At 42.9% G+C, this 25,292-nt stretch overlaps 1 protein-coding gene across 1 annotated transcript; it reads right to left on the minus strand.

Moving 5' to 3' along the window:
• Window positions 1-3,700: 3,700 nt before the first annotated feature.
• On the minus strand, window positions 3,701-21,662 carry SUSD2 (sushi domain containing 2; the record flags this gene model as incomplete). The annotated part of the gene is made up of 15 exons (XM_080355305.1): window positions 3,701-3,761; window positions 4,943-5,033; window positions 10,646-10,828; window positions 11,148-11,420; window positions 12,547-12,795; window positions 13,749-13,904; window positions 14,731-14,874; window positions 16,554-16,822; window positions 17,426-17,511; window positions 18,261-18,462; window positions 18,783-18,957; window positions 19,160-19,327; window positions 19,818-19,969; window positions 21,297-21,501; window positions 21,596-21,662. 15 exons carry the CDS (start codon window positions 21,660-21,662, stop codon window positions 3,701-3,703), a joined length of 2,481 nt encoding a protein of 826 aa, XP_080211431.1.
• Window positions 21,663-25,292: the final 3,630 nt, after the last annotated feature.

A 25,292-nucleotide genomic window follows, 5' to 3' on the forward strand; every position in this document is an offset into this window, starting at 1 on the left:
CGTGGGAGAGACCGGGCAGGCGCCCCTCCACCCCACGGCCTAGCCTGGGGCTCTGCCTGGGGCCGGCCCCTTTCCCGGCTCCGCGCTCGCCCTCCGCCAGGCCGGAGCCCCACGGGGGTCGCGGGGCAGCACACAGGAGCGCGCAGGTGCGGCGCGTCTCTTATCCCGTGAAGCGCGGGGGGGTAAACAGGAGTAAAACGCTACGAACTTTGCAGTAGTCCCGTGCGGCTCCCGCCCGCGCACGGCCGCTCTGCGCGGGCGCGGTGGGGCCGCGGGTGCGCGCCAGATGGCTGCGAGCGAGCAGCGCCTTGCTGGGCGACGCGGGCGGCCAGGTGCCAGTGCCGCACGTCGCCATTTAGGACGTCATTCTAAAGCCGTGGAAATGCATCGTCCGCCCCACAGCAACGACTGGCCGGTGGAGCCGCGGCGGTGCGCCCCGTGCCCCGCAGGAACAGCCGCTTTGCGGCCGGACTGCGCGCACCCCCGCCCCGGGCTGCGTCCCGCCGGGGCGGAGCTGGAGGCCGCGCAGAGCGGGGTCCGGCACAGGCAGCGGGGCTCACACAGGTGCGCTCGGGCACGCAGGGACACACAGGGGCGCCCACGCACACACAGACACGAGACATTCCTGGGCGGACATGGACACACGCACCCACACAGCCGGGCACCCACGCGGGACAGAGGAGCGCGTGCCCAGAGCAACACAAACGTGCAAAGAGACACAGAAACAGAGCGTGGAACCGGAAGGAAAAGCAGCGTTGCTTGCTGAGAATGGTGAATGCAGAAAGACAGCTGCTTTTTTTTTCATCTACTTGCTGACAGCAAAGGACCGAAAAAAAACCCTCAAGGGGGTACATTATAAAGCTATTGTCTAAACTTCTACAAAGTGGTGACCTGTGAGACGTTTTAGCAATGGCAGTGCTGCTTTGCTAAAAAAACAACCAACAGGGGAAATAAAACAAACCAAAACACATCAGCAAAATCACAGAAAGTTACACTTGCTTTGCCAGGAACAGCAGGAGGAGAAACGTTCTTGTCCTTGTAGCACCTTTACACCACTGCTCTGTAATGGGGTGACACCTTCAAACATCTAAAAGGGAGAGAGCAATTTTGCTACTATGAAAGAGGAAGGAACACAGTAGAGTTTGTACTTGGCTGTTGTATCCATATGCAGTGTGGTACATCTCACCTTCAGCGTGCAGAAACCTCCCATCATGAAAAGCTGTGAGGCTGATTTTGATGTGAGGGCCCTGCTTAAATTTCTTTTGACCTTTGTGATATATATGACAAGCAGAAAAAGGATTACATAGTAGCATGGCTTTACATGTGTATTTTAATATCACAGCATAATAATGTGCCAGATTCTTATTTGAGCTGAATTCCTAGTGAATGGAGAATTTTTAAGCTGAAAAACAATAGCAGTGTTCTCTTAGTTTGGTGTTATGCTTTACTTTAGGATGGTAAATGCAGAACTATTTCATTCCTCCTAACAGATACAATATATAAGTATGTTCAGTTATTTGTTACAAATATTCTGCTGAAGTTCCTGATCCTGAATTTTGGTTGCACAAGAGTGCACATGATTTTGTTGCCAGTTAATATACGTGTGTGTGTGTGTCTGTGTGCACACATGTGCATGCTTGTGTGTATATAAATAAGGAATTAGAGATCGCTGTGATGGGAGAGTTACCAAGAACAACCAGAAGGAAATGCTTGTGGTGGGTATTTGTTTTTACTACTGCTTTGTTTATGATGGGCTAAGCCAAAAATTGTGATTCATAGAAATCGACTCAATTTAACATACTTTTTTTTTTCAGGAGGACCAGAATTCTAATTAATTCCATATACTCCCTTCCCAGCCTGAGCTACTGACATCAAGTGCTGCTGTCATTCCTTTACAAGTCATTGTTCATGCAGCCCTTCCTTGTCCATGCTGTCTAACAGCACATGCGACATTGTCCTCCCCAAGGACTGGGACCTCCCTGTGTCACCCATTCACCCAATTTCCATTCCATTTTATCTGGCATTCTGTTCCTGAAGGACGCTGGAAAAGAGAAAGCTTACACATTTTTAACACTGTATTGATAATGAAATTCACAAAATCAACTTTATGTATCTTTAAAAGGCCAGTTCAGTTTTCCAGCACTCCCAGGCAAAATCACCTTCGTTCATTCTGCTGCTCACTTTCTCCACTAATCAGGTGCACTCACAGTTGATACACGTGTCTACATCATTTTTTAAATTAAACTGTAGCACACTGGCAATTGACAGCCAGTTTGTTGCCAATGATCCTTCCCCAGTCTTCTTTCAAAGTTCTTTTTTACAAGACTTTTTTCTTTCTGTTGTACAGAATTGCTTGTTTCAACCTACTGTATTCAAGATCACTCCTCATTTTGTACTCTTCTGCTTGTGGTCTGGGGTCTCTGTTTACAAACAACAACGGCAACAGCAGCAGCAGCTTATAAGTAATGAATAATTTTATACTTCGTAATACATGGTCTGAGGCATTTCTTTCCATTTGTCTCGTTCCCATTATAATGTAAAATCTGTACTGTTTCACTTGTTTAGTTTTCCTGTAAATTTCTTACATACTTTGTCCTTGCTTTTTGAAAGCACCATGATTTTCTGCTGGTTTATGAATTAAAGACCTTGGAAAACAAGACCAAATAACCTGCAGAAGTTAGTAATTCTTTCACTATCAAAAAGAGTTGCGCAATACAGAACTGACTTCACAAGTCTTTTGGGATGTAGGCAAAAGCAAGTTTTGGAATGTAGGCAAAAGGATTCCGTACAAGGTAGTAGTTCAGAAATCACTTTTTAATGAAGATAGTGAAACACACTGTGATACAGATATATATTAACATAGAAACAGTATGTACATTACAGAAATATTGCACGTTCTGCAAAACATTTCCAGTGCAGGTAACAGATTTTTTTGTTTTGAAGATGGATTCTAATTGGACAGTTGAATAAAGATAGATTTTTGAAAAATCATTATAAGTTAATGAAAGGCTTGATTTTCTGAGTACTTCCACTTCCCCCCCTGCAATTGTACCCTTTCAAAATTAAGGCAGAAATTAAACCACAATGCCACTTTGAGTGGGTATTCAGAGACTTGCCAAGATGCAAGAATGCAACATTTAAATACCTTCATTATCTCTCCTTCGCTACTAAAAAAACCCTAGCAATATGCAAATTCAACCCGACTGGTCAGTAGTCCATCTGACCACAAGGCCACTTTCACGTCTATCTAGATCAGCCTTACATGGCCTCAGAGAAGGCAAATGCTTCTTCAATAATGACCAGTATGGTAGATTAGGAATCTTTTTATTTTACCAGCTTTCAAGTGAAAGAAGAAAAGTGCACGGAAATCATTAACTCTCTTGATTTTGTCAGAACTCTGCTTCTGTCGGTAGAAATGTGACTGTTAGAAGAAAATAATGCCTGTAACTTTGAGACTGATCCTTTCAGAAGCATTTTCCTTTGCTCACGACAGACAGCAGGCTGAGCCTGCCATGGTATAATCCCAGCGAGCTGGTTAGCGTTTCCCATACAATTCAATACTCATTATATTGAAAGCAGAAATCAAATGACAGCATACTATATACAACCATTGTTTGTGGAAAGTCTGTCTTCGTTGCTGTGGATGATTTAATCCTATGCTATGCTGCTTCTGTATTTCGTTAAAAACTCTTCTGGAATTTCATTGTTCTTTTTCAGATACAACTGGAACTTCTGAAACAAGTTTCTGGTTGCCTTTGTGTCTTTGGAAATAAAAACAAAGGAGAAGTTTTGTTTTAAAAAGGCTAGAGATGACTGTTAAAAGTCATTACCATAATGACACTGCTTAGATCAAGGTGAGAAGAATATTGCGTTAGGTGGAATAGTGATGTTGCACCAATTTTTAAAGTACTAATTCTGTGTAATTCCAGCACATACCTCCCCCAAGGAACAATATCCTTTCCCTGTCATACACTACTGAAGATTCAAAATATTTAAATTACCAAAAGTAGTGACTCAAGGACATAGAATCATGGAATCATTTCGGTTGGAACAGACTCTCAGCATCATCGAGTCCAACCATAACCTAACCTACCTCTAGCACTAAATATGTAGCAATCCTTCTATTTGAGCAACCTGTGATGAAATTAGAGAATACTAAAAGTTTGCTGTTATCTCTGTGCAACAATCAATTTCTGTTTTCTACTACAATGGTCTAAGTTATAAGAGCAAAAGAAGAAACTGGGTAAATGTCACTTATTTGAAATCACTGATAATGAAGGGTCTGGAAAGCAGGTTGGGTTTCGAGTACAAAAAGACGGAGGAAAAAAGTGTAAGCAGGAAACATGGGATTCACTGGTAAATTCTGGACCTTACATTGGCTTTTTTTTCGCTAAGAGAAACATATCACCAAATATTGATACATTTGCAACTACCTAGCAACCCTCATGACGATCAGCAAACTGATGTATCTTCAAGTTCTATTCACCTCTTTGACACAAGAGACATATAAGCATTCCCTAGGCAAATTCATGCATATCTAAAAGTGAGAATAAGTTCAAAGACACATGGAAAGTTCCAGTATCACACAATGCACTCCTTAGACAATACATCAAATTTACCTATTGGTATCACGAGCACACCTGTTCTGAAACAGAACACTTTTAATCAGGTAGCCTTAGCACGCAACAAATAAATTATTTTGACCAAAAAGTCTGTTCCTTCTCAATCAATCACATTTACCTGTCCTGATAATACAATTCCAACTTTGCTTCACAGTCTCCCAGCAGGACACAAAGACTATTCAGATTTGATGTTTTACATAAAAGCAGCAGGAAAATACCATGTTTGATTTCTTTGTCATTGAGAAAAAATATTCAAAAGGTAAAAAACTTGCTATTTCTTTAGCAAGTTCATTCATGTTTTCAGTTCAATTGAGTCTTACCTCTCCTTCCTGCATAAGAAAGCTAGACGTGCCAGGACTGCAAGACCGACTATTCCAAATATACAGCCAAGAATAATTACTTGTTTGATATCTGCAAGACAGAGACCAGCCACAACAAAACAGGAAGACATTGATACATTTCTTCATATCTGTTTGAATATAGTCACATATGATAATTTTTACTGTTATTTGTGTTTGTGGAACAAACTGGCAAAGAGTAGGAGGTCACATAGTTCCTACATGTGACGGGGCAGGTGGCAGCAAAAGCTGTTGTAACACAAAGAGAGCATGGCTAGTGGTTAATACGTAGTCAACATCATGAATGTACAATATTTATGTAGAACTGTCAATCCCAACAACTTACAAGTTTTCGATCCTTTTTCCATACAGTTTGATTGCTTTAAAAATTGTCCCTATTTTGGCAGGAAAATGTCACAATTGCCTCTGCTGCTTAATGCTCCAGGTAGAAGACCCCAAAAGTCACTGTTCTGATGTGGGTATGATGAACTGCATCAGACAGTACAGACACACTAAAACTGTCAGTTTAATTCTGTGATTGCATAATAAGGACACATGAAAGATAGAAAGAAACCAGACGCTAAACAAATTTTGATTAACAAATCTCCTCTTGTTTTCTTATTCTACTAAAGAGTTGCAGGTTACCAGTTCTGTCACTTTCCTGCTGATGTAGGGCAGTTCTAGCAGGACGCTGTGTGGCTGTGCTGAGCAACGGAAGCTAAAGATATCATGCAAATGAATTTTTCATGACACAAGAGGATTAGTAAAATTTTAGGAGATGCAGCATGTGGAGTGAACTGTCAGGGAGAAACAATGCTGCTTGAATTTTGTATCCTTTAAGGAAAACACCTGTTGGAGTACCACTGCTGAAAAACTCAAGTCCCAGTGTGATCAACTTTGTCCCAGGTTCACTGTCAAGCAAGTCAAACAAGTGCAGTTCCTTGGCTCTGAGACACTGAGGTGTCCTAAGGTCAATGTAGATTCAATGCTATATCTTTTTCCTGCACCTAATGATACTACTACATGCATGTGTCATGGAGCACACAGCTTATCTAGACATATGTGAGCAGTGGTGCATCTGAGCTGTAGTGTATTTGGGCTGGATTTCTGCCAGCCCTTCCTTCCGTCACCTTGTCACGCCTGCAGGAAGACCTGCCCAAACTACAGCCCAGCACACAGTGATGGCAGAGCAATGTAACAGGTACGTCCATGATCCTACGATAGATAATCTAGTTTCCAATCTGGTTTATACTGAAGCTTAAGGAAAGAACTGGGATTCACAAACTGCTTCACAGACATTGGTCCTTCATCCAGTGACTTCTGCTACTTCTATTTGGCTTACATACACCTTACGGGCAGATACCCTGGCCTCAGTGGTTTGGTCCAGGGATGAGTTGCCTTTACTGTGAAATCTTTGTATGTAATTTATAATCTCAGGTTATATTTCTTGATTTTAATATGTTTTGCAGTCAGTCTCCTGGGAACGATAGACAGACAGCAATTCCATAGTAAGAAGACCTAGTGTTTGTTTGCATCTGAAAAAAAGTGCAGAAGACTAAGGAGATTTCTGACAACTTTTCAAAAGGAAATTTACACAGAGCCTGAGCCTGGAAAATGAAACCTGAAAGTGGGAAGAGGAGGGGTTAAAAACAGAAACAAACAAGCAAAAAGGACAGACAAAACCAGATGGTACTTAACTTTAATTCAAGGAAGGAAAACTCAAAAGCAACAATATGTAGGCCCAACAGCATAATTTGCCTTTGAAACTTCAAATACAGAAATGGATTTTGCAGAATAACTCGTCTTCAATTTTCCTGGTTTTGTCTCTCTTCCTATCCAGTTTTCATAGATCTAACACCTTTATTTTAGTTGTTCTAGCTTTTGAAAAACAGAAGCATACAGCAACTAAAAACTCTTCGTGATCTGCAATACAGGGCTTGAATTTGATGTGCCACAAAGCTGCAGCAGTGTAATGGGCACAGCGCGGTGACGGAGAGCTCGTGGAAGCTGGCAGTACCAGAGGGCTGAGCCCCGTGTCCTTGACCAGCATGAAATAAATTATTTGAAAAAGTGTTTTTTAACAGTTCCTGCTGGAAGTAAAAATGTGACCACAAATCACAGTGGCTAGGTCAGTGGTCACCCATTCAGGCGCCCAGAAATTTGGAAGTGCTGTCCATTAATTTTGTCAGCATTTTCCTGGCACCGCGAAGGCCCCCCGTCACAGGGCTCGATCAAACGGGTGTTGGTGAAACAGCAGCATTCTGCTGTGCAAAGAGGAAAACAGTGAAGAAAACCAATCTCAGTAACAACAAATGTCGACAACACGAAGACTTTTTCTGTACTTATGCTGAATTTAGAATCAACACAAGGAAAACTGGCACTGGATTTCAGCTGTATCTCAGACAGAGGCTGATACGCCTCAGCATATCTGATGATGCAGAAGGAGGAACAAAGCTAGATATGAATGCCATCATTAGGGCACAGCAGTAAAAACAAAAAGAATGAAGAACTAGTAGGCAATTTGTATTTTATAGTCTCAATCAGTTGTCAGTATTGTCAGGATCCTGCTGCTACGGGCAGCACTGCCACACTCCCATTTCCTGAGGCTGACGAAAACCATCATTTTTGGCTCACATTACAAATGAACTACAACCCCAAATATCAAATAGTAAGGAAGGTCTTTGTTACAATCAGATCAATACGATTCTTTCACACCCTGTTGCTGTTTGTCATCTTTCAGGAAACCACGTGCTGGAAAGCATTGCGGGTTTTGTTTGCTTGTGCGTGAAGCTGCGGCATAACTCTGTCATTCCAAACACAGTTAATCTCTGCCTATCTTCCAGCTCCTTCCCTTGGCTCTCTCAGGGCTGGCTTTTTGCCCCCCTTTCTCTAGTGTAAATGTCAGCATCCAGTTTGCTTATTGAGACTGACTGGCTCCTGTCCAGTATGTATGTGGTTGATGGCAGCAATGGAAAAATGTTCTTAGCTTTCAGCTTGGCAAAATGTTTTGCCACTGACTTTTTAAGATCTGGCCTTACTTTGCAAAGATCTCATTCTTCCCAGACTTTGAGAGATGATCTATTATTACTGTGAACTATGAAGCATGCTAAATTATCTGCTAAACTTCTGAATCTCTCATATTTTCAACAGTTAACTAAAGTACTCCATATGCTCTGGTCTATCATATTAAACAGAAATGTTTTGAAATACCGCTAGTTTCAGTCTTTCCAAAATAGCATCACTACTGAGACTGGCCCCTGTGAACACAATCAGATGTATATTGATTATTAACAATGGCTGGTCCAAGAAAACTTCCATGAACATTCACTCATCTACTTAAAATTCAGCAATACTCCCTCTTTTGTATGTGCAAATGTTCAACAACTACTCTTTATCTTAAAGTCCACAGTCTGCTGCCCAAACTCACTGCAGTTCATCTCCTAAATACTACTAAACATGCAGAACTGCGTTGGAAATGAACAAGCAATTGGTGTGGGCCTGCAAAGGCCGATAAAACCTGTCTGTTGGCCAAGAATTCATTGCTGATGTGTTGTGCACTTTCCACATTTCTTTGGAAGATGCTCAGAATGGAGAATCTGTTGATATGAATGATTTGAAGGGCACTTTCGGGAACAATTAACTCAGCACTAGAAGTGCTTCAACACACCATGTGCCCTTGCATCACCCTGGTGCTTTGAAACATTGCCATCTTGAGGACATTTGGAGTGAAAGAGGTGGTGTACAAATGAAGCTGAAACTTAGAAAATATTGGGCAATTTCTTGTAAATCATAGAGACAGCCTAACTGCTACAAATCAAACAGTCCCAGGCCCATTGATAATCTAAGAGTAGTGACACAAGAGGGGTAACAAATTTGTTATTTATATTGAATACTATTACATCACGCAGAATTATTTTACTAGTTTAGAATAATACATTAGGAGATAACATAATCCTTTAGAACAAAAGCATGGAAGTCTCCAACAAGCATGAGCTGTGTCTGGTCTAAAATTACAGAATGGTTGAGGTGGAAAGGCTCCTATTTTGTTCCTCTTATCAAAGGGATATCTGGAGGTCATCTTGCCCGAGTCCCCTGTTCAAGCAGGGCCACCCAGAGTCAGTTGCCCAGGACAGCATCTTGACAGCTTTTGAATATCTTCAGGAAGAGAAACTCTACAGCCTCTCTGGACAATCTGTGCCAGCACTCAACCACACTCACAGTGAAAAAGTGTTTCCTGATGTTCAGAAGAGTCACAGAATCATAGAATCATTTTGGTTGGAACTGATCCTCAAGATCATCAAGTCCAACCATTGACCTAACACTGGCACTAAGAACCTCATCTATGCTTCTTTACAACCCCTCCAGGGATGGTGACTCAACCACTTCTCTGGGCAGCCTGTTCCAATGACTGACAACCATTTCCATGAATAAGTTTGTCCTAATATCCAACCTAAACCTCCCTTGGCGCAACTTGTGGCCATTTCCTCTCATCCTATCACAGGAGACCTCCTGTGTTTCAGTTCGTGCCCATCACTTCTGTTCTTGTGCTTGGACACCACTGAAAAGAGTGGAGCTTTGTCCTCTTTGCACCCTCCCTTCAGGTATTTGTACACAAGGTCCCGCCACCCCTCAGCCTTCTCTTCTCTGGGATGAGCAGCTCCCAGTTCTCTCAGCCTTTTCTCATAGCAGAGATGCACCAGACCCCTAATCAGCTTCATGGCCCTTTGTTGGACTCTCTCCAGCATGTCCGTGTCTCTCTCGTGCTGAGGAATGCAGCGCTGGACACACTATCGCAGTTGTGGCCTCACCAGTGCTGAGTGGGGGGAAGGATCACGTCCCTCAGTCTGCTGGCAATACTTTGCCTCATGCAGGCTGGGACACCAGGAACCCTGTTTGCTGCATGGACACACTGCTGGTTCGTGTTCAGCCAGGTGTCTGCAGGGGCCTCAGGTATTTTTCTGCAAAGTTTCTCTTCAGGCACTGATTTTATAATGTGACTTCATAACCCACCCCTCAGATGGCTCAGACTGGGTATACGTTTGCCCCAGTTACTTGCAATGACAGTTAAAACTGTATTAGTGATGACAGAATGAAGGGTGACAGTAAATGGCTGGGGGTTGTGTCATTATTTATACTTGAAAAATAGCTCAAATTATTCGGATACTAAAGGATTTCAAGAATCTCCAGTTCTCTATGTATATGCATAGAATATATATTTATAAAGCTGCTGAAAGAACATTACATTTATATAAGAAAATTACATTAAAATAATGTTGCAAATAAGGATTCTTTTGTAGCCTTTTACATTTTGTTATGAATCGTTCTTAGCTAAGTATTATGCTTTCCAGTTTTTATAAGATTGAGTTTGAAATTTATTTTTCATTGTCCACTCAAGAAGCATGCCTACCAATTCTTTTCAGCCAAACCTAGAGAAAGGGAAGCATGTAGCCCAAAACACTCAGAAAGGGTAGATATATGAAATAAATAAAAACAAAACCAAACACCATAAACCACCTGTTATTTAGATTTGAATATTAGTCTTCCTAGAAACCCAGCAATCTCATGTCCAATGTCTTCCCAAGTAAGAGAAGCTACTTTTGTTAAGCGCTGTCATTGTATACTGAGATTGCCTTGTTCATTAAATGATTTTTAATGTCAATTTGTAACATTTAAAAGGAAACAGACCTGTTCCCGGGATGCAACTGGGTGTGTCTCCAGACCAGGCCCCTGTCACTTGGCAAATTCTTTCCTTTGACCCAGTGAGTTCGTAGCCCTCATCGCAGATGAAACTGATGGTTGAGCCCAGCAGGTAGGCAGTTCCATTCTTTCTTCCATTGACTGGGTGATCCAGCCAGCCACAGGAGATCACTAGTAAAAGAAACACATCTAGTTAAAGTATTTTTGATTTGGACTAGCAAGTCTCCATCACAATGATTCAAATGGCACTTTAGTGGCAACTTATGGAAAGACAAAGATTTGTAGGCCAACTGAAAGAAATTTATTTTGTGTTTCTCTAAGTATCCTACCAGTGCAGAGTCTTCTTGGTACAAGGACAGTTCCTCCCAACAGCCATGTTTACAGGTCCGTGAACCTACAGCTGAGCAAAGCCCCCTTGAACAGTGTTAACTACATAGATACCCTGCAGAAAGAGCTGTAGTGATGGACGCTTTGTGGAATGTTGCATCACCTGGCTGTAGATTTTCTACCAGCAGCTTGTGATTCTGATGAGATAGTTTTGTGGAACTTCCCACTTGAAGGCTTCTTGTTGTCAGGACATCGAATCTGCAGAATGGGTCAGAGTCACAGAGCGAGTACATCTCTTTCACCAAGGGATCAGCAGGGTCTTCATCAGGAAAGAACACGGGCAGAAAGGAAGCATTGTGCTTTTTCTCATAAAAGAAGTTGTTGAGTAAGAACTCTGTGTCATAAGTAAAGAGGGAAGTTCCATTTTCAACAGCCCCTTGGGAAACAGAGAAAGAAAGAGAGATTCATATGGAACATTGCCTACAGACTTATACCACCTTCTGCTACTAATCCAAGGGCTTATTTACATAAATGTAGCTACAGCTGGAAGAAATCTGTGAAGCCATACAGCTTCCTTCCTCTCAAGATTATTTTTCTTTTCATATGGAGCATTTCAACTTAGCACTAAAGTTAGTGTCTGCTTAACCTGGTGTTTGATCAATTACTTAAAATTAGATCCAAATAATTGTGTAGCTATTATTTTACATAAAGATTGTTTTAGATGCCTGCTGGCAAAATGGTGATAAAGAAGTACCTCAGACAGAGCTAACCAGACCAAGCATTACAAGCAACACAAATCCTGATCCTGCGTGTCCCTAAATTTATCGTATCTGCCATGGTCCTGCTTTTTGTTTTCACTCTGCTAAATCAGAAGCTTCCTCAAGTAGGAGCAGTGAGGCTTTTCAGTATGATCTGAATTGTAGAGTACAGCTATGCTGTGCTTCATACAGAGATCGACTGGTAGCCAGAGGGTATTTTGCATCATGTTCTGGCCTATCTCCCAACCTGATGTCAGGAGGAATGCTGACCAGTCTAATGCTGCAGGCTAGATATAGCAGCCTAATCACTTTCATTAAATGAAAGCAGCCATTCTTTTACACGCACCCCCACAAACCCTCATTTTAAAAGGGACTATTATTAAATTGTGATTTAATAAATGATTTTTTAAAATTGTCAGCATGGTACTTGATAGAAACATTGCTAATATTCTGGAAAAAGATAGCTGACCCTAGATATTGCTATACTTCTGTAACACTTTAGTCTGGTGATGCTGTGTTTAGCTGACCAGAGCAGACAGAATTCTGGGAAGTGGAAGCTGTGAAATATGAACTCTGATTCTTTACGGACCAAAGTGCAGGATGCTCCATTGTGATTCTGTCTGCAATCATTCGCCTAGGTACATTACCCACTTGGCTGGAGGAGGGCATACTTATACTTCTCTTACTCCCTTCTCTTCCCCCAGTATAGGTTGCTTAGCACAGACTTCATTTGCTGGTCTGTAAATCACAAGCTGTCTTCAATGAGTAAAGAAAATGCAATAATAGATCAGAAAAATGACTTACAGTTAGCTCCAAACTCAAACAACTGCTGGGGACTTGCATGAACTGACAGCGTGGTTTTATTCCTGAAGGTATACTCATCCTCTGTATTGCCATTCATTACCCCAAAGAGACCCTGTGTGTGGTTCATAAACTTCTCTGGGAGCAGAACTGTAAGAACCAGAAATCCTCCACTTCCCCTTATTTCCACACCAGACCCAGAAGAGAACATCACTGTGATGTTCTGATCAGCTGTAGAATGGAGAAAGAGACCTGTAACAATGAGAAGAAGAGGACAAAATAGCTAATAATTCATAGAGAACAGACTGTTGTGTCATCAGTTTTAACCATTTTTCATAAAGCTTTTCCTCCCTTCCACTCTGGGCTACATTCTAAGAAGGATTTAAAGGGAGGCCACACCTTCATACCTACAACGGTGGTAAGATGGCTTCTACAGAGTAGTATATAGTTGATACAAGTTCCTCTGCCTTCTGCCAGTGTCCCAGAGCAGGAGCTTTAAGATATTAAGTGATTAAATCAGATAGTGGCTGTGACCTGAAGCACTGCTCTCAGGGGTAAGAGGTATCCGCTGCTTCTTGATTGTCTTCTTTTTTTTCCCTTCCTGCATCTCTCTGCTTCTGCATCTCCTTGTCAATGTAGCCTTCCCTCTGCTCTTCATTGTATTTTCCAGCCATTCGAGAAATACTAAAGCTAGCCCCAGCAAGCTTCCTCTGCTGAATAGGAGGCTTACTGTTAAAATTCTAGTAATGCTTAGAGTGTTTGCCAAATTATTATACAAACAAATAAAATGATCACACCCGTGGAGGAAAAAAAGTCAACTATTCACAGTCTTTTCAGCAGAACAATAGAGGAACAACATCTGACCAATCAAAAGAGCTCCTGATAGGTCATGCTCATCAATGCTCATGCTCTCAATTGTTTTTCTTTCACCAAGGCCTTGCCAACCATGCACTACCACTAATTTTGCCTCAAACTGGCAGCAACTGAACTGAAGAAAGTAATGCAGTAATAAGATAAATTCTAATGAGCTAGGACATTGCCTGTCCTTTCTTTCACTCCCTACATAATTTTTGGAGTGACCTGCAGCCTGTTTCACAAAAGGACACTGAAAAGAGAGTTGAAATGCATGCATCTAGAGGTGTTTCTAACTATACATGGACCCCATCAGAATACAAGAGCTTATAAGGCTAACGTGTTTAACTAACCTTTCAGGTCCAGCCAACTTTGCTCAGAGAAGCTGACAACCTTCTGGTTCAACAGGACCTCCAGATTCGAATCCTTCGAGTAGCGCACTTCAACCACATCAGAGTCGCTCTCCTGCATGGCCACTGCAGACAAGCCTGTCACCTGAGCCCCAGTTCCTTCAAATAAAAAAACAACCCCCCAAAATGCCCAACATGATTTAAAGTAAATATGGAAGTTTATAATGATATAGGCAAAACCACCCACAGATATTTCCTAAAAATAAGCAAATATTATTCTTTAAATTTGAGGGAATTGTTAAGCATGTAAGTCACGTAAAAACTCACAGTGTAAGTCTCCTACAAGTACAATATATTGAAAGCAGAATGTTTAATGCTAAAAAAGTCTTTAAATTCTAAATTCTTCATCCCAATGGCAATGGCTGAGCCATTGAAGAAGAGTGGTTGATCTTCTTGCATATTCTGTCCTGTAAGTAAGGCCTGGGAAAATCGAGGACAATTTCAGGGAGGGCACAACAGAAAAAGGAAACAGAGTGAACAAAAAATTAAGAAACTGATCTTCAGAATTAACTGCTCAGTGACTCGTGCTACTTTTACCGCAAACACAGTAAAAATGCAGCAGCTGGGAGCTGTTAACTGATTCCTAGAACTGACCTTATGTTTCCTTATAGATGGGAAAGGGCATGGAAGGAAAGGAGAATTGTTTTCTTGAGCTCTTAAACACAATAGAAAACCTTATGCTTCCATTACTCGTACCAAATAAAACCATCAAATAATCTTTGATTAGGAAGTTTGTTTTGGTTTTGTTTTGTTTTGTTTTTTTCCTGAACATTTAGTCTGCCTTATGATTAGCTTCAAAATGTTGACCTTTCATAAGTGGCCAAAAAAGAAGACTAGAGAACATAGGTGTTATGCTACGAAGAGTAAATCAACCAACTCCAGAAGCTATTATTTGTCATCACTGCTTCCTCACTTACCAACTTACCATTTGGAAAGTGCACCTGCTGTGTCCTCCCTTGCACCCTCAGGGATGTGAGATCAGACTCCACCAACGTGTATTCTCCTTGGCCTTTGAAGGTGAAGTTCAGACCATCAAATGTGAAGAAGTGCGGATCCCCAAAAGCAGATGCTGTTTTTAAAAGCGGAAGTAGAAATAAGAACAAGCGAAAACACAACCCATTACTCCTCTTCTTAGATTCATGAGAAAAAAAAAATCTCATTGTGGTAATCCAAAGAATGGCATTTAAACAAAGGAAAAAATGCAAGGCCAACCCATGGTAAACATGACATGATAACAGCCATGACCACCTTGAACAGCACTGTGGGAATAGTGAGAAATGTCATTCCAGTTACCCTCATATTCATCGGACGACATTTAGGGCCACACTTTAAAAGGCTGTGATGGGCAGCAATGCTTACCTGGTAAACCCCCTACCAGAATCCCCACTATCAGACTACAAGACTGATTCGCAGTGTATGGGGAGATTTGGACACAATCGCATTCCACAAGTACCTCACGAGGGAGCTTCCCAATGTAGCTGGAAGTGACACAAGTGTCAGAGGTCCCTCTCACTTCCAGTAAAATAAGTTGTGTCATCTTATCTGAGGTATGACTCAACGACTAAGTATATCTATGTGGCAAGTACATGCTTAACTGCTTAATTGTCAGGTATTTCAAGATCGTTATCTCTTTCAGTCTTTCTCTAGAGAAAGAGTCCTCTCCATATATCAGGTTCATTAGACCAAGGCAAAGAAGGCCCATTTTTTTCTCCTCAGCAGCTAGTGCATTCACTTGGGATTTTCAGACCAAAGCACACGTAGGAAACCAACACTCACAACAGAAAATCACGGTAAAGAAGGCCTCCCCTGCATGATAGGTTCAAGTAATTTCTCCACGTTGGGCAAATGAGGTGTTTAAGCACAGTGTCCCACGTTTGAGGAGAGTTCTGTAAGTACCAGGGCAGGCGACTTCTTTTGCTTCAGTTCATTTTGTACCACATCCATCTTTGGCACGCTCCGAGAAACTTCTGGCATTAAGATCTTTGCAGAGGGTTCTGTGGCATTTTGAGGGTTAGCTTTCTCTGATGTTTAGGCTCGCTCAAGGTTAATGAACACTCTCCTGGCTGTGTGGTAGCACAGGCAGTTTGGCATTTACTTTCTAGGAGAAAGGTGAGCATCTGTAGTGTCTAGTGAGAGCTGCATAATGAATTTTTGTCATGTTTGAGAGATGGATCTAATGGCATAAGTACATTTGGGAATCTTTTTGCAAGACCACGTGCTTCACGTCCTTCATCAACATGTCTTTGCTTAAGAGGGGCACGCTGTAGCCTTTTTCCCCCCCAGCAGAACTGCCAGGGCCCTGAGCACGCTCATAAGCCTCAGCTGCACTGACCAGTCCCACCCAGCCCTCTACCTACCCTCTGTCCACAGACTCTGCTTAAGCTCAGGCTCAAGCCTTCAGTTCCTGCCTGAGCTATGTCACAGGTGTCTGCATCTCCAGCACAGCCATGAACCCTGCTGATCTGCACACAGAGCCGTGACTGACTTCCTGGCTTGTCCTTGAACATGCCTTGTCACTACGGACTTGCCTGACAATCGCTGGACTGTGTCTCACCCTGGTTACCATCACTGGCCCAGACCACAATTAAAAACCACATCCAGGTTTCACCACTGATAGATCAATTGAAAACTTCAATGGAAATTTTCCATGGGACATTGTACTCTCACCATTGCCAGCTGACATACATGCATATATAAATATTCTGTACCAAAAAGCTACCCTACGGAATGGAATTCTGAAGCCCTTACCAGCTCGAGGTGGGCGATACGTCTTGCAGTCACTGGAGGGCCGCCTTTTCATATAGAACTGACAATTATCAGACCACAGGCAGCAGTAATAGAAGCTGATAACATCATAAAGCCAATGGGAATAGCCAGGAATCCGGGGAGGCTTGAGGAAAGGTGGTGACCCCCAGTCGTGGCCTCGGTCGGGTGTGCTGCCTCCTGTGGAGTCATACGTGAGGATTTGGGTCCCCGTGGAGTCATAGCAACACTGCTGTCCTGCTGCGTACTGGGGGCTGGTTGAGAAAAGAAGTAAGAATAAAGTCATCATTCAGGTTTTGAAGACAATTCATTTTTAGAGTTTATCTATTGCCTTTTTATGGATATAGCTAAAAGTTTTGATATCCAAGCTTTATATGATGCCCAGAGATTATACCTCCCAGTTAGACCCCATCTCCCTCAACCCACTCTGTTCTTATAAATTAGACCAATTAAGGATAGGGAGGGAGAGGTTTTTAACTAAGGCAGTAAGAACATTCTGTAAGCCTTATAGCTGCATGAACACAGCACTCTTTAAAAATGTTTCTGATAGAAAGAGTGAAAAGAACAACCTGTTCAGCTTAAACAGACCAATATAGGAAAGGCTTAATTAGGCCTAACCAAATATCTTTTAGACATTAGCACTTATTTAGGTATCCTAAGGCTTAGCACAGTGCAATTAATTGTTTATTAAATATAAGGCCTTAACTTCATCAGCAATGAGGGCCAATAGGTGAACAAGAGGGAAACAATGGTTGCTATGAACCTGATAGTTGAGAGTCCAGAGACCTTGGTGAAGTTTCTATCTCTGAGGTGCAACAAGTCATTAAAAAAAAGTGGTTTTAAAAAGTTTTCTTTACCTGGCTTGAATGCCTCTGACACAATGCACAGCACCAGGGTGGTAAGTACACACACTCCCCTGTTCAATGTCACACCCATAATCTGTCTGAAAAAGATCAATGCTCAGGCTTAATGGGGTGCTTTCCCCATTCTCCTTCCTCTTTTTATGTCCTCTCCCCACCCTTTGCCTCTGACATGTGTGTAAAGTCTGAATGAACTGGTTGCAGCTGTGTGTTGAGTAGGACAGAATGACGGGAAACAGTGAATTTAATACTGAAATGATTGGAGGAATGTGTTAGTCTAACCTGGGCGTTTTGCAGTCTGTTACAATAGCCCTTGAAGAACAGATGCAGATTGAGAATTCAGCTCTAAGTGCACAACAAACACAGGTCACGCCACACTAAACTTAACTTTTCTCCTGTGTTCTTAGACAGGCAGTGTAGTAGATCTAATGTTTTTTTCTCCACGTGCTTTTAACTGCATCATTTAAAATACACATCATGTTGGAGGTTCATAACCAGGAAAGAATAGTAACAAAATTACAGGAAGTAACATATCTCAAAGAATTCATCCCTGTTCCCAGCTCCTCCCTGAGTGTTTTCTGTCTGCCACTGGAACTATTGTCTGAATTCCCTGTTTGAAGGTGATTTTCATCTGCTGTCCTACAGGCACTTTTTGAATTCAGACTACCTGGATAAGCTGCCTCTGCCTTTTGACATGCTACTTGTGCAAATTTAAATACAATTTAATTTCCTTGTAATGACCTTTAGAGAGGCAACAGGGCTGTGTGGAGAGTATGGGATTCCCTTCTACTTGGAACCATAGTAAGCTAGAGAGGGTCAATTAATAACTTACATGGAACCTGCCAGTGTCAGCCCTTGCCTGTGCCAAGGTGCAAGGGCAATCTATAATTTCTTCCAGGAAGTTTGGAAGCTTCTCCTCGTTTCTGTCCCATTCTATACATTTCGCCGTTGCCCATGCATTCGGGTCACTTCGGAAGTCTTCTCCGAGGTGCCAGGCCAGTGCATGCACTGAACTCCAGATCGATGGAATGTTGCTGGAAAAAAAATAAAGAGCCAAAAAATAGAAATTCCACTATTAGTGCCTCCTCCACAGTTGTGACAATAAAATAAATCAGCAGATTCTGGTTTGCCGAGGGCACTGGGTTTGGCTGGGCCCATGTCCCTCTTTACTTTGTAAACTGTCTTTATCTCAACCCATGAGTTTTTCCTCACTTTTACCTTGCCAATTATCTCCCCATTTTTTCATGTTAAACGAAGCCTGAGTCCCAGTTTTAAATGTCAAAGTAGACAGCAGCTTTAACACAGGAAGCAATAATACGGTATCTGAGATAAATGAACGTTGTGGCGTACTTGCCTCTGCCCATCAGAATAGCTGCTGGGTATAATTCTCAAAATCCCAACGTCCCATGTACTGTAGTTTCCTGTAGCAGGTACCGGAATGAAAGAAAACATCCCAGTGTTGGGGATTTCTCTTGCCAAAGTATAAAGATATTTCCACTCAGCCAACCAGTTTTCTGAGTAACTGTCACCTGTCACACAGAGGAAGAAAATCGTTTCAGATGCTGGAAAAGAACAGTTACGGCAAGATTGAAATTAGATGTCTCCAGCCATACGTAAATGAAGAGGAAAAGCTGACACTATTGTAAAGAGTTGTCTATACTTGCAGAGCTCTCCACGTAAGTTACACATGTGGTGGCTGCTTGTGCGCAGGTACAAAAAGTGTCACTTTACCTGTTTCCTGGTATCCCCAAACTTCTATGTTGATGTGGGTTGCTGCAAGTGCCTGGTATGTCCAGGTAAGGGTTAAGTTTCCATCCGTGTTGGGGGTGCCATAGTATTGCCATTTTGTCTCATTGACCAACGTGCATTTTTCTCTATCTGAAACTTTGCTGTGATGTACTGCATTACAGAACAGAAAAAAAGGATTAATGACATTTCCGCTTTGCACAGCTCTGAAAAGGTGCCACTGTATTAAGATTTAGCAGTATTTCCCCTGTGTATGTTTCTAAAAGGATGCATGATATAAAAAGAGTAAGCTGAAGCTATGAGAATCCAACCCTTACTAATGTCCATAGTGCTTAGATTACACCACCACAATGCAGTTATTTTCCAATAGAAGTAGCTACAAAAAATGAACTATTTTGGTCAACTTCATTTTTAAGCTGGACTTTTTAGGAGTTAATGCTGCTGCTGTCCAGCAGCAGAACTTAATTGTTGTGAAGGTTCATCTCTCAAAATATGAATGAACATGAGCGCGGCAAGAATGACTTTTCTGAGGTCAAACAGCATGTTAATGAAGAAGAAAAGTGATAAAAACAGAAAGGCTTATATAATCTTGCATCCATGGAGCAAGAATACAGAAATAACACTGTAGATTTAAGTAAGTAACCTGATAACCAAGTTCCAGAGTATGGAAACGTCAGACCACCATCTATAGAAACTTCAAAAGGGATGAAACCAGTCTCATACAGCAATGGGGAGATGCAGTGGGCTTGTCCATCCGTAGCAACATAGCCAATGGTTTGGATTTGCTGCTTGAACCTGTTGATGTTGAAAACACTTTTCAGTGTCACTGCTGAGACAAGGAAAATTCTGAATGTCTCAGTTGTGTTTCATTAAGCAACCTTATGTCATGTGTAGATCATTCCAAGCCCCATGGCTCTTTTGCTTGTAGCAGTGAATACAAACTGGAAAGTACTTTGTGCTTACTACAGCAGCGTGGATTCTGCTATGCACTGCACAAATACACAGCAATCTGTAAGCCTTAGATTTACAATTTAATTACTGGGGGAGGAGGGCATGATAAATTAGCAACAAATAACATAAGCACAGCAGGAAGACAAAGGTGATGTTTTAGGATTGATAGAATCACAGGGCAGTTAACATTGACCACGATACAACGGCACTGCGAATTTCTGGGTTTGTGAGGGCTTTTTGCTGGTAAGTCCTGCGAATGCAACAAAAGTAATTTCATGCTGTTCTAGAATTTCGGTTGCAAAGATTAACTCAGAACTCTCTGCTTGCTATTTAACCATCTGCTTTTGCCCAGTGTGCAAAAATATAATCCCACCCGTGACTCTCCAGGACTGATGTTTGGTGACCGCACAGCTACTCCGAGTACGGTAGGAGTGGGGGCAGGAAGTGGTGCCTTTGTCTGCACTGGGGTTTGTATTGGCCATGATAATTCAACTGTGTGGGTAATGCAAAGCACACACTTGTGTTCTACAGAATGAATGCTCAGGTCAAAGGTTTTCCCGATGAAGAACTAAAAACCTTTCGGGTGCTGCTCTCCAGATAGGAAGGACTCCAAAATCTCACTCAACCTCTGTGGGAAGACTGTCAGGACATCGGGCTCAGTAAAATTCAGCGCACCCTACGTGTGACACATGTATCCAAGTGTGACACAGGCTGACACACTTAGGATCCGGAGGCTTGTCTTACAGGAAAGAGATTAGGTATCCTACTTACATTTCATTCTCATTGCTTTCTCACTCAGATTCAGAAATGAATACTTTTTGACAAAATGGAGATGCCAAAAAAATATTGATAACAAAGAAGGCCGAAAGCAAGCTCTTCTGGAAAAGTCACTGTTTTGATATGTTAAGGGAAGTACTAGCAGAGTAATGATTGTATTGAACAATGATTCTATGACCCAAATTAAATGATCCTCTGTAGAAGTACAGGCAACATGTACCCTTGAGGGTGAGGGGTAGCAGAACCTCTGTGTGTTTCAGGATTCTGGCAACTTCACAAAGTAAGTTTTCACTGCTATACACACAAGTCGTTTTGTGGTAATTACCTGTTGTCAGAAAGCGAGATTAGGAAAGTTCACCCCCTTTTGGCAGAGGAACATAAAATCACGGCCTACCTGCACGTTAGCACAGAAGAGGCATTAAGAGCTGTATTTTCAATCAAGAAGTCTTTGCCTCCCATCAGAGATCCTGAGTATGGAGAAATTTGAAGACAAAATTCTTTATAATCAGGACAGCAAAGCCCCAAGGACTGGCACGTCGGCTGGCAGGAGCAGGTACCGAGCAGCTCCCCACACCGGTGTGCGCAGGAGTCTTCAGCTCCTTGTTAAAGGAAGAAAAAACCAAGATGAGGTACGTTACTGAAGTTTTCCAGATGTTCTCTGAAACAGGAGCACATCAGCTAAAAGTCACTCACCTGCGTTACAAAGAGCAGCAAAGGTGAAGAGAACGGAGAAAGAAACATTTGTGCCAATGCATTTCATATTTTGTCCAGCTGGGTCGGGACGGCTGGTTGCGGTTGCCCTGTGTCTGGCTGGGAATGGCCTTTACAGAAACATGTGTCCAGAAATACACAAGGTTCGCACTGTTCAAAGGTTTGTTGTAAATCACTGAAGCAAGACAAATGGAAGGAGATGCTCCTTTTCAAAGGTCATCTCCAATGCAGGAAAAGATGGGGGGGGCGGGGGAGGCAGTCAGGAGAACTACACCTTATTTCCATAGTTACGTTTTTCTGAAATTGAAGGAGATGAGCGTTCTTTTTACAAGCATTATTGCTCCAAAGTTCAAGACCACAGGGCCGTTGGCCAAGGTGTATGTTTTAATTCTATTGGAGGAATGAAAAACAGTTATCAGTAAGAAGAACAATAAAGAATAGATGCTGACAGTGCAGTTTTGTCCGGAAGATAAAGAGACATCAAGAAAGCACATTTACTACACAGTATGCGCCAGCAGGAGGGCTGTAAATGATGGAGGTAAAAAGAGATTTGAAGAAGGTATAACTGAAAATGGTGCCATGATGCTAGAACAATGAAATGGACTACAGAGCCTCCTGGCAGGGCCACAGGAATATTCCGGCAGGGCAGAGCCTGTGTGCTACCAGCTACAGAACAAAGATGAGATGAGTGGGATAGATCCAGCGAGAAGCAAGAAGACCCCACACTCAGCTGGTGCTACCGGACTGAACCACGGTGTGAACGGTCTGTAAAGAGGTAAAAACCCAGGGATTTCTGTGCGTGGCGGGACCTCTGGGCAGGTACCAGATGGACGCAGCCCTGCAGCTGTGCTGCTGCGTTCAATTATTGATTTCTACGAACTCCAACGCCTGAGAATTTGCAGGCGGTTGTCCAGTCGCTTTGCTGTGAGTGGTTGAACGTTGTTCTGCAGGAGGCAGAGCCCTCAATCACTCATCGGCAACGATAGACCTCTCTCTCAAAAGAAAGGAAAGATACACAAGCGCTGTCCAGAGCTGCCTCTTCTCCCTTCTTTTCCCACTTTGCCCACCCAGGTTTGGGGCCGGGTGTCCCAAATGAGGCTTTTCCCTGCACAGAGAGTGGGACCCGGTGCCACGGCACAAAAATACCGCAAACACCCTGAATCGGGGTCTGCAACGGGGGGCGAGGAATAAATACATAAATAAATAAATAAACAACGTGGGCGAAAAACCCACCCAAGGGGCTCCCGCCGGGTGTAGCTGCTGCCTCCTGCTGGCGAGATTGCGGTACTGCGCCCCGGGGGGTGCGCATGCGCAGTGCCGCTCTGTAAAAGTGCGCCGTGCTGCCGCTAAGGGCGGGGACATGCAAATCAGAAGAACAGTGTTGAACGGGCCGCCGGGAAAAGAAACAGAAATAGAAAAGAAATTGAAATTAATAGATAGAAAAATAGAAATAGAAATAATAGAAATAATAGAAATAATAGAAATAGAAATAATAGAAATAAAATAGAAATAGAAATAGAAATAGAAATAGAAATAGAAATAGAAATAGAAATAGAAATAGAAATAGAAATAGAAATAGAAATAATAGTAACAGCAGTAGATAGGTGGGTTCGGGTAGAAATAGAACAGAACAAAAACTCGCGCCGAATATGCAAATCAGCTCGAGATTCGGGCGAGTGGGCGGGGAGAATGCAAAAGAGATATGGAGCGTGCCAATCAGATCGCGAGAGGAAACCAGGGGGGCGGGGTGCACGCGAACGAGGGGCAGGGCGACGATGGGCGGGGAGAATGCAAATGAGATGCAGAGCTTACCAATCAGATCGCGAGAGGAACCGTGAGGGGCGGGACGCATGGGGAACGGAGGCGGGGCGACGATGGGGCGAGGAGAATGGGAATAAGAGGCGTGACTACGGGAATAGAACACCCGAGGAATAGAAATTAAATCGAAATCAATGGGCTCGAATAGAAAGAGAACAGAACAAAAAGTCGCGCCCAATATCCAAATCACTCTGCTGCTGGGAGCGGGGGGGGTCGCCTCCCACGTGGTTCCTGTAGCAGGAGACGCCGTTTGGCCATCATAGGCAGCACTTTTGGAGTGGGAAAGGGCCGCCAGCACCCGAGAGATGGACGTGGGGCTGCGTGTAGGACACGAGAAGCGGGTCAAGGAAAAACGTGGCGTGCTGCTGCGAGCCGTGGAAAGCTGGGGCCGGGCCGAGGAGACGGGCGACACCGCGGGGTAACCACGCTGCCTCCGGGTGCTGTCGGCCAGCAGAGCAAACGCGCCGGGGCTCAGTGCTGCCGGCCTGTGGGCACAGCGGGTACTGCACCCGGCTCAGTGCTGCCGGCGTGTGGGCACAGCGGGTACTGCAGGCGGCTCAGTGCTGCCGGCCTGTGGGCACAGCGGGTACTGCAGGCGGCTCAGTGCTGCCGGCCTGTGGGCACAGCGGGTACTGCAGGCGGCTCAGTGCTGCCGGCCTGTGGGCACAGCGGGTACTGCACCCGGCTCAGTGCTGCCGGCCTGTGGGCACAGCGGGTACTGCAGTGCACTGCACATTGCAGCGACTGTTCGCACACCGTACACCCTGCCATAGGTTCATGATGTGGCGCAAACCTAAAAAACGTCACTTAATGCTTTTGCAAGCCTAATAGTGCCTTCTGTAACATTTTTTTTTAATATTTTTTTGTTCTTTTAGACTTTTTTTTTTTAAAAAGTGGCATCCACTTACTATGGGCACATACAGTTTTTCTTCTGGGCTTTCTGAGCAGAATGTATTTTAATGCCTCTCTCTTTTCTAAGTTTGATTATTTGGTGCAATAGGTCACTGCTGGGGGAGAGCATTCCTATTTTAGAAATTATTTTTTAAAAAGGCTCATTTAGCTCTTTCTATATAATTAAGCCTAACGTAAATGATGCCTTTGTCATTCTGGATAAATTGTGCAGATGTTTAATTGCCTAATACCATGTTAAAGTCAAATTCACATGTAAGTTGCTGGGTGTGCAGCTGCTGTTTTCCACCCTGCTCCTTCAGCTGTTGTGTGGCCAGTGCCCTTTGGTAAGAGTTCATTAGAGCCAGGAGACTGACATTAACACATTTTTTTTCCTTTATTTTCATACTTTTTACCTTTGTTATGCTGTGCTTTTTTTAAATAAGAGTATTTGAATGTATATTACTGGTATGTAGTCAGATGGCACACACTCCCCCCACCCCCGCCTTTCACTTGGTAATTTTGTTTCGGTGCAGTCAAGAGAACATTTTTTTAACCGTGTTATATAACGTGCATTAGTCCAGTTGTACTGCATCTTAAGATGTCATTTTTCTAACAATATGCTCGCTTTAGCTATTAAAAAAATAGCAATTTATGTAGCAATTTGATCGTTCATGATTGTGAAGAAAGCTCTTCCACATACGGCCTGTAGAGACACCTTACATTAAATTGATATTGCTCGTGTTTTCTTAGCCAAAAGTTCACTTTTAAAGGTGCTGAAGATTAGCTGTTTGGGTTTTGGTTTGTTTTTTATCAGCCAAGTGTCATGTTAAAAATACAGAATGACTTTGCTTTCTATTCAGAAATAAAGCGTCAGACCATTTAGTGTATGGGGCACAGTTGTACATAGCTGAGTTGATGCCACGACATCCGTCCAGGGCTTAGTAACACACCTACATGCATCTGGGGAGTG

Source organism: Nesoenas mayeri (assembly GCF_963082525.1).
Source record: "Nesoenas mayeri genome assembly, chromosome: 17".
Taxonomy (NCBI): Eukaryota; Metazoa; Chordata; class Aves; order Columbiformes; family Columbidae; genus Nesoenas; species Nesoenas mayeri.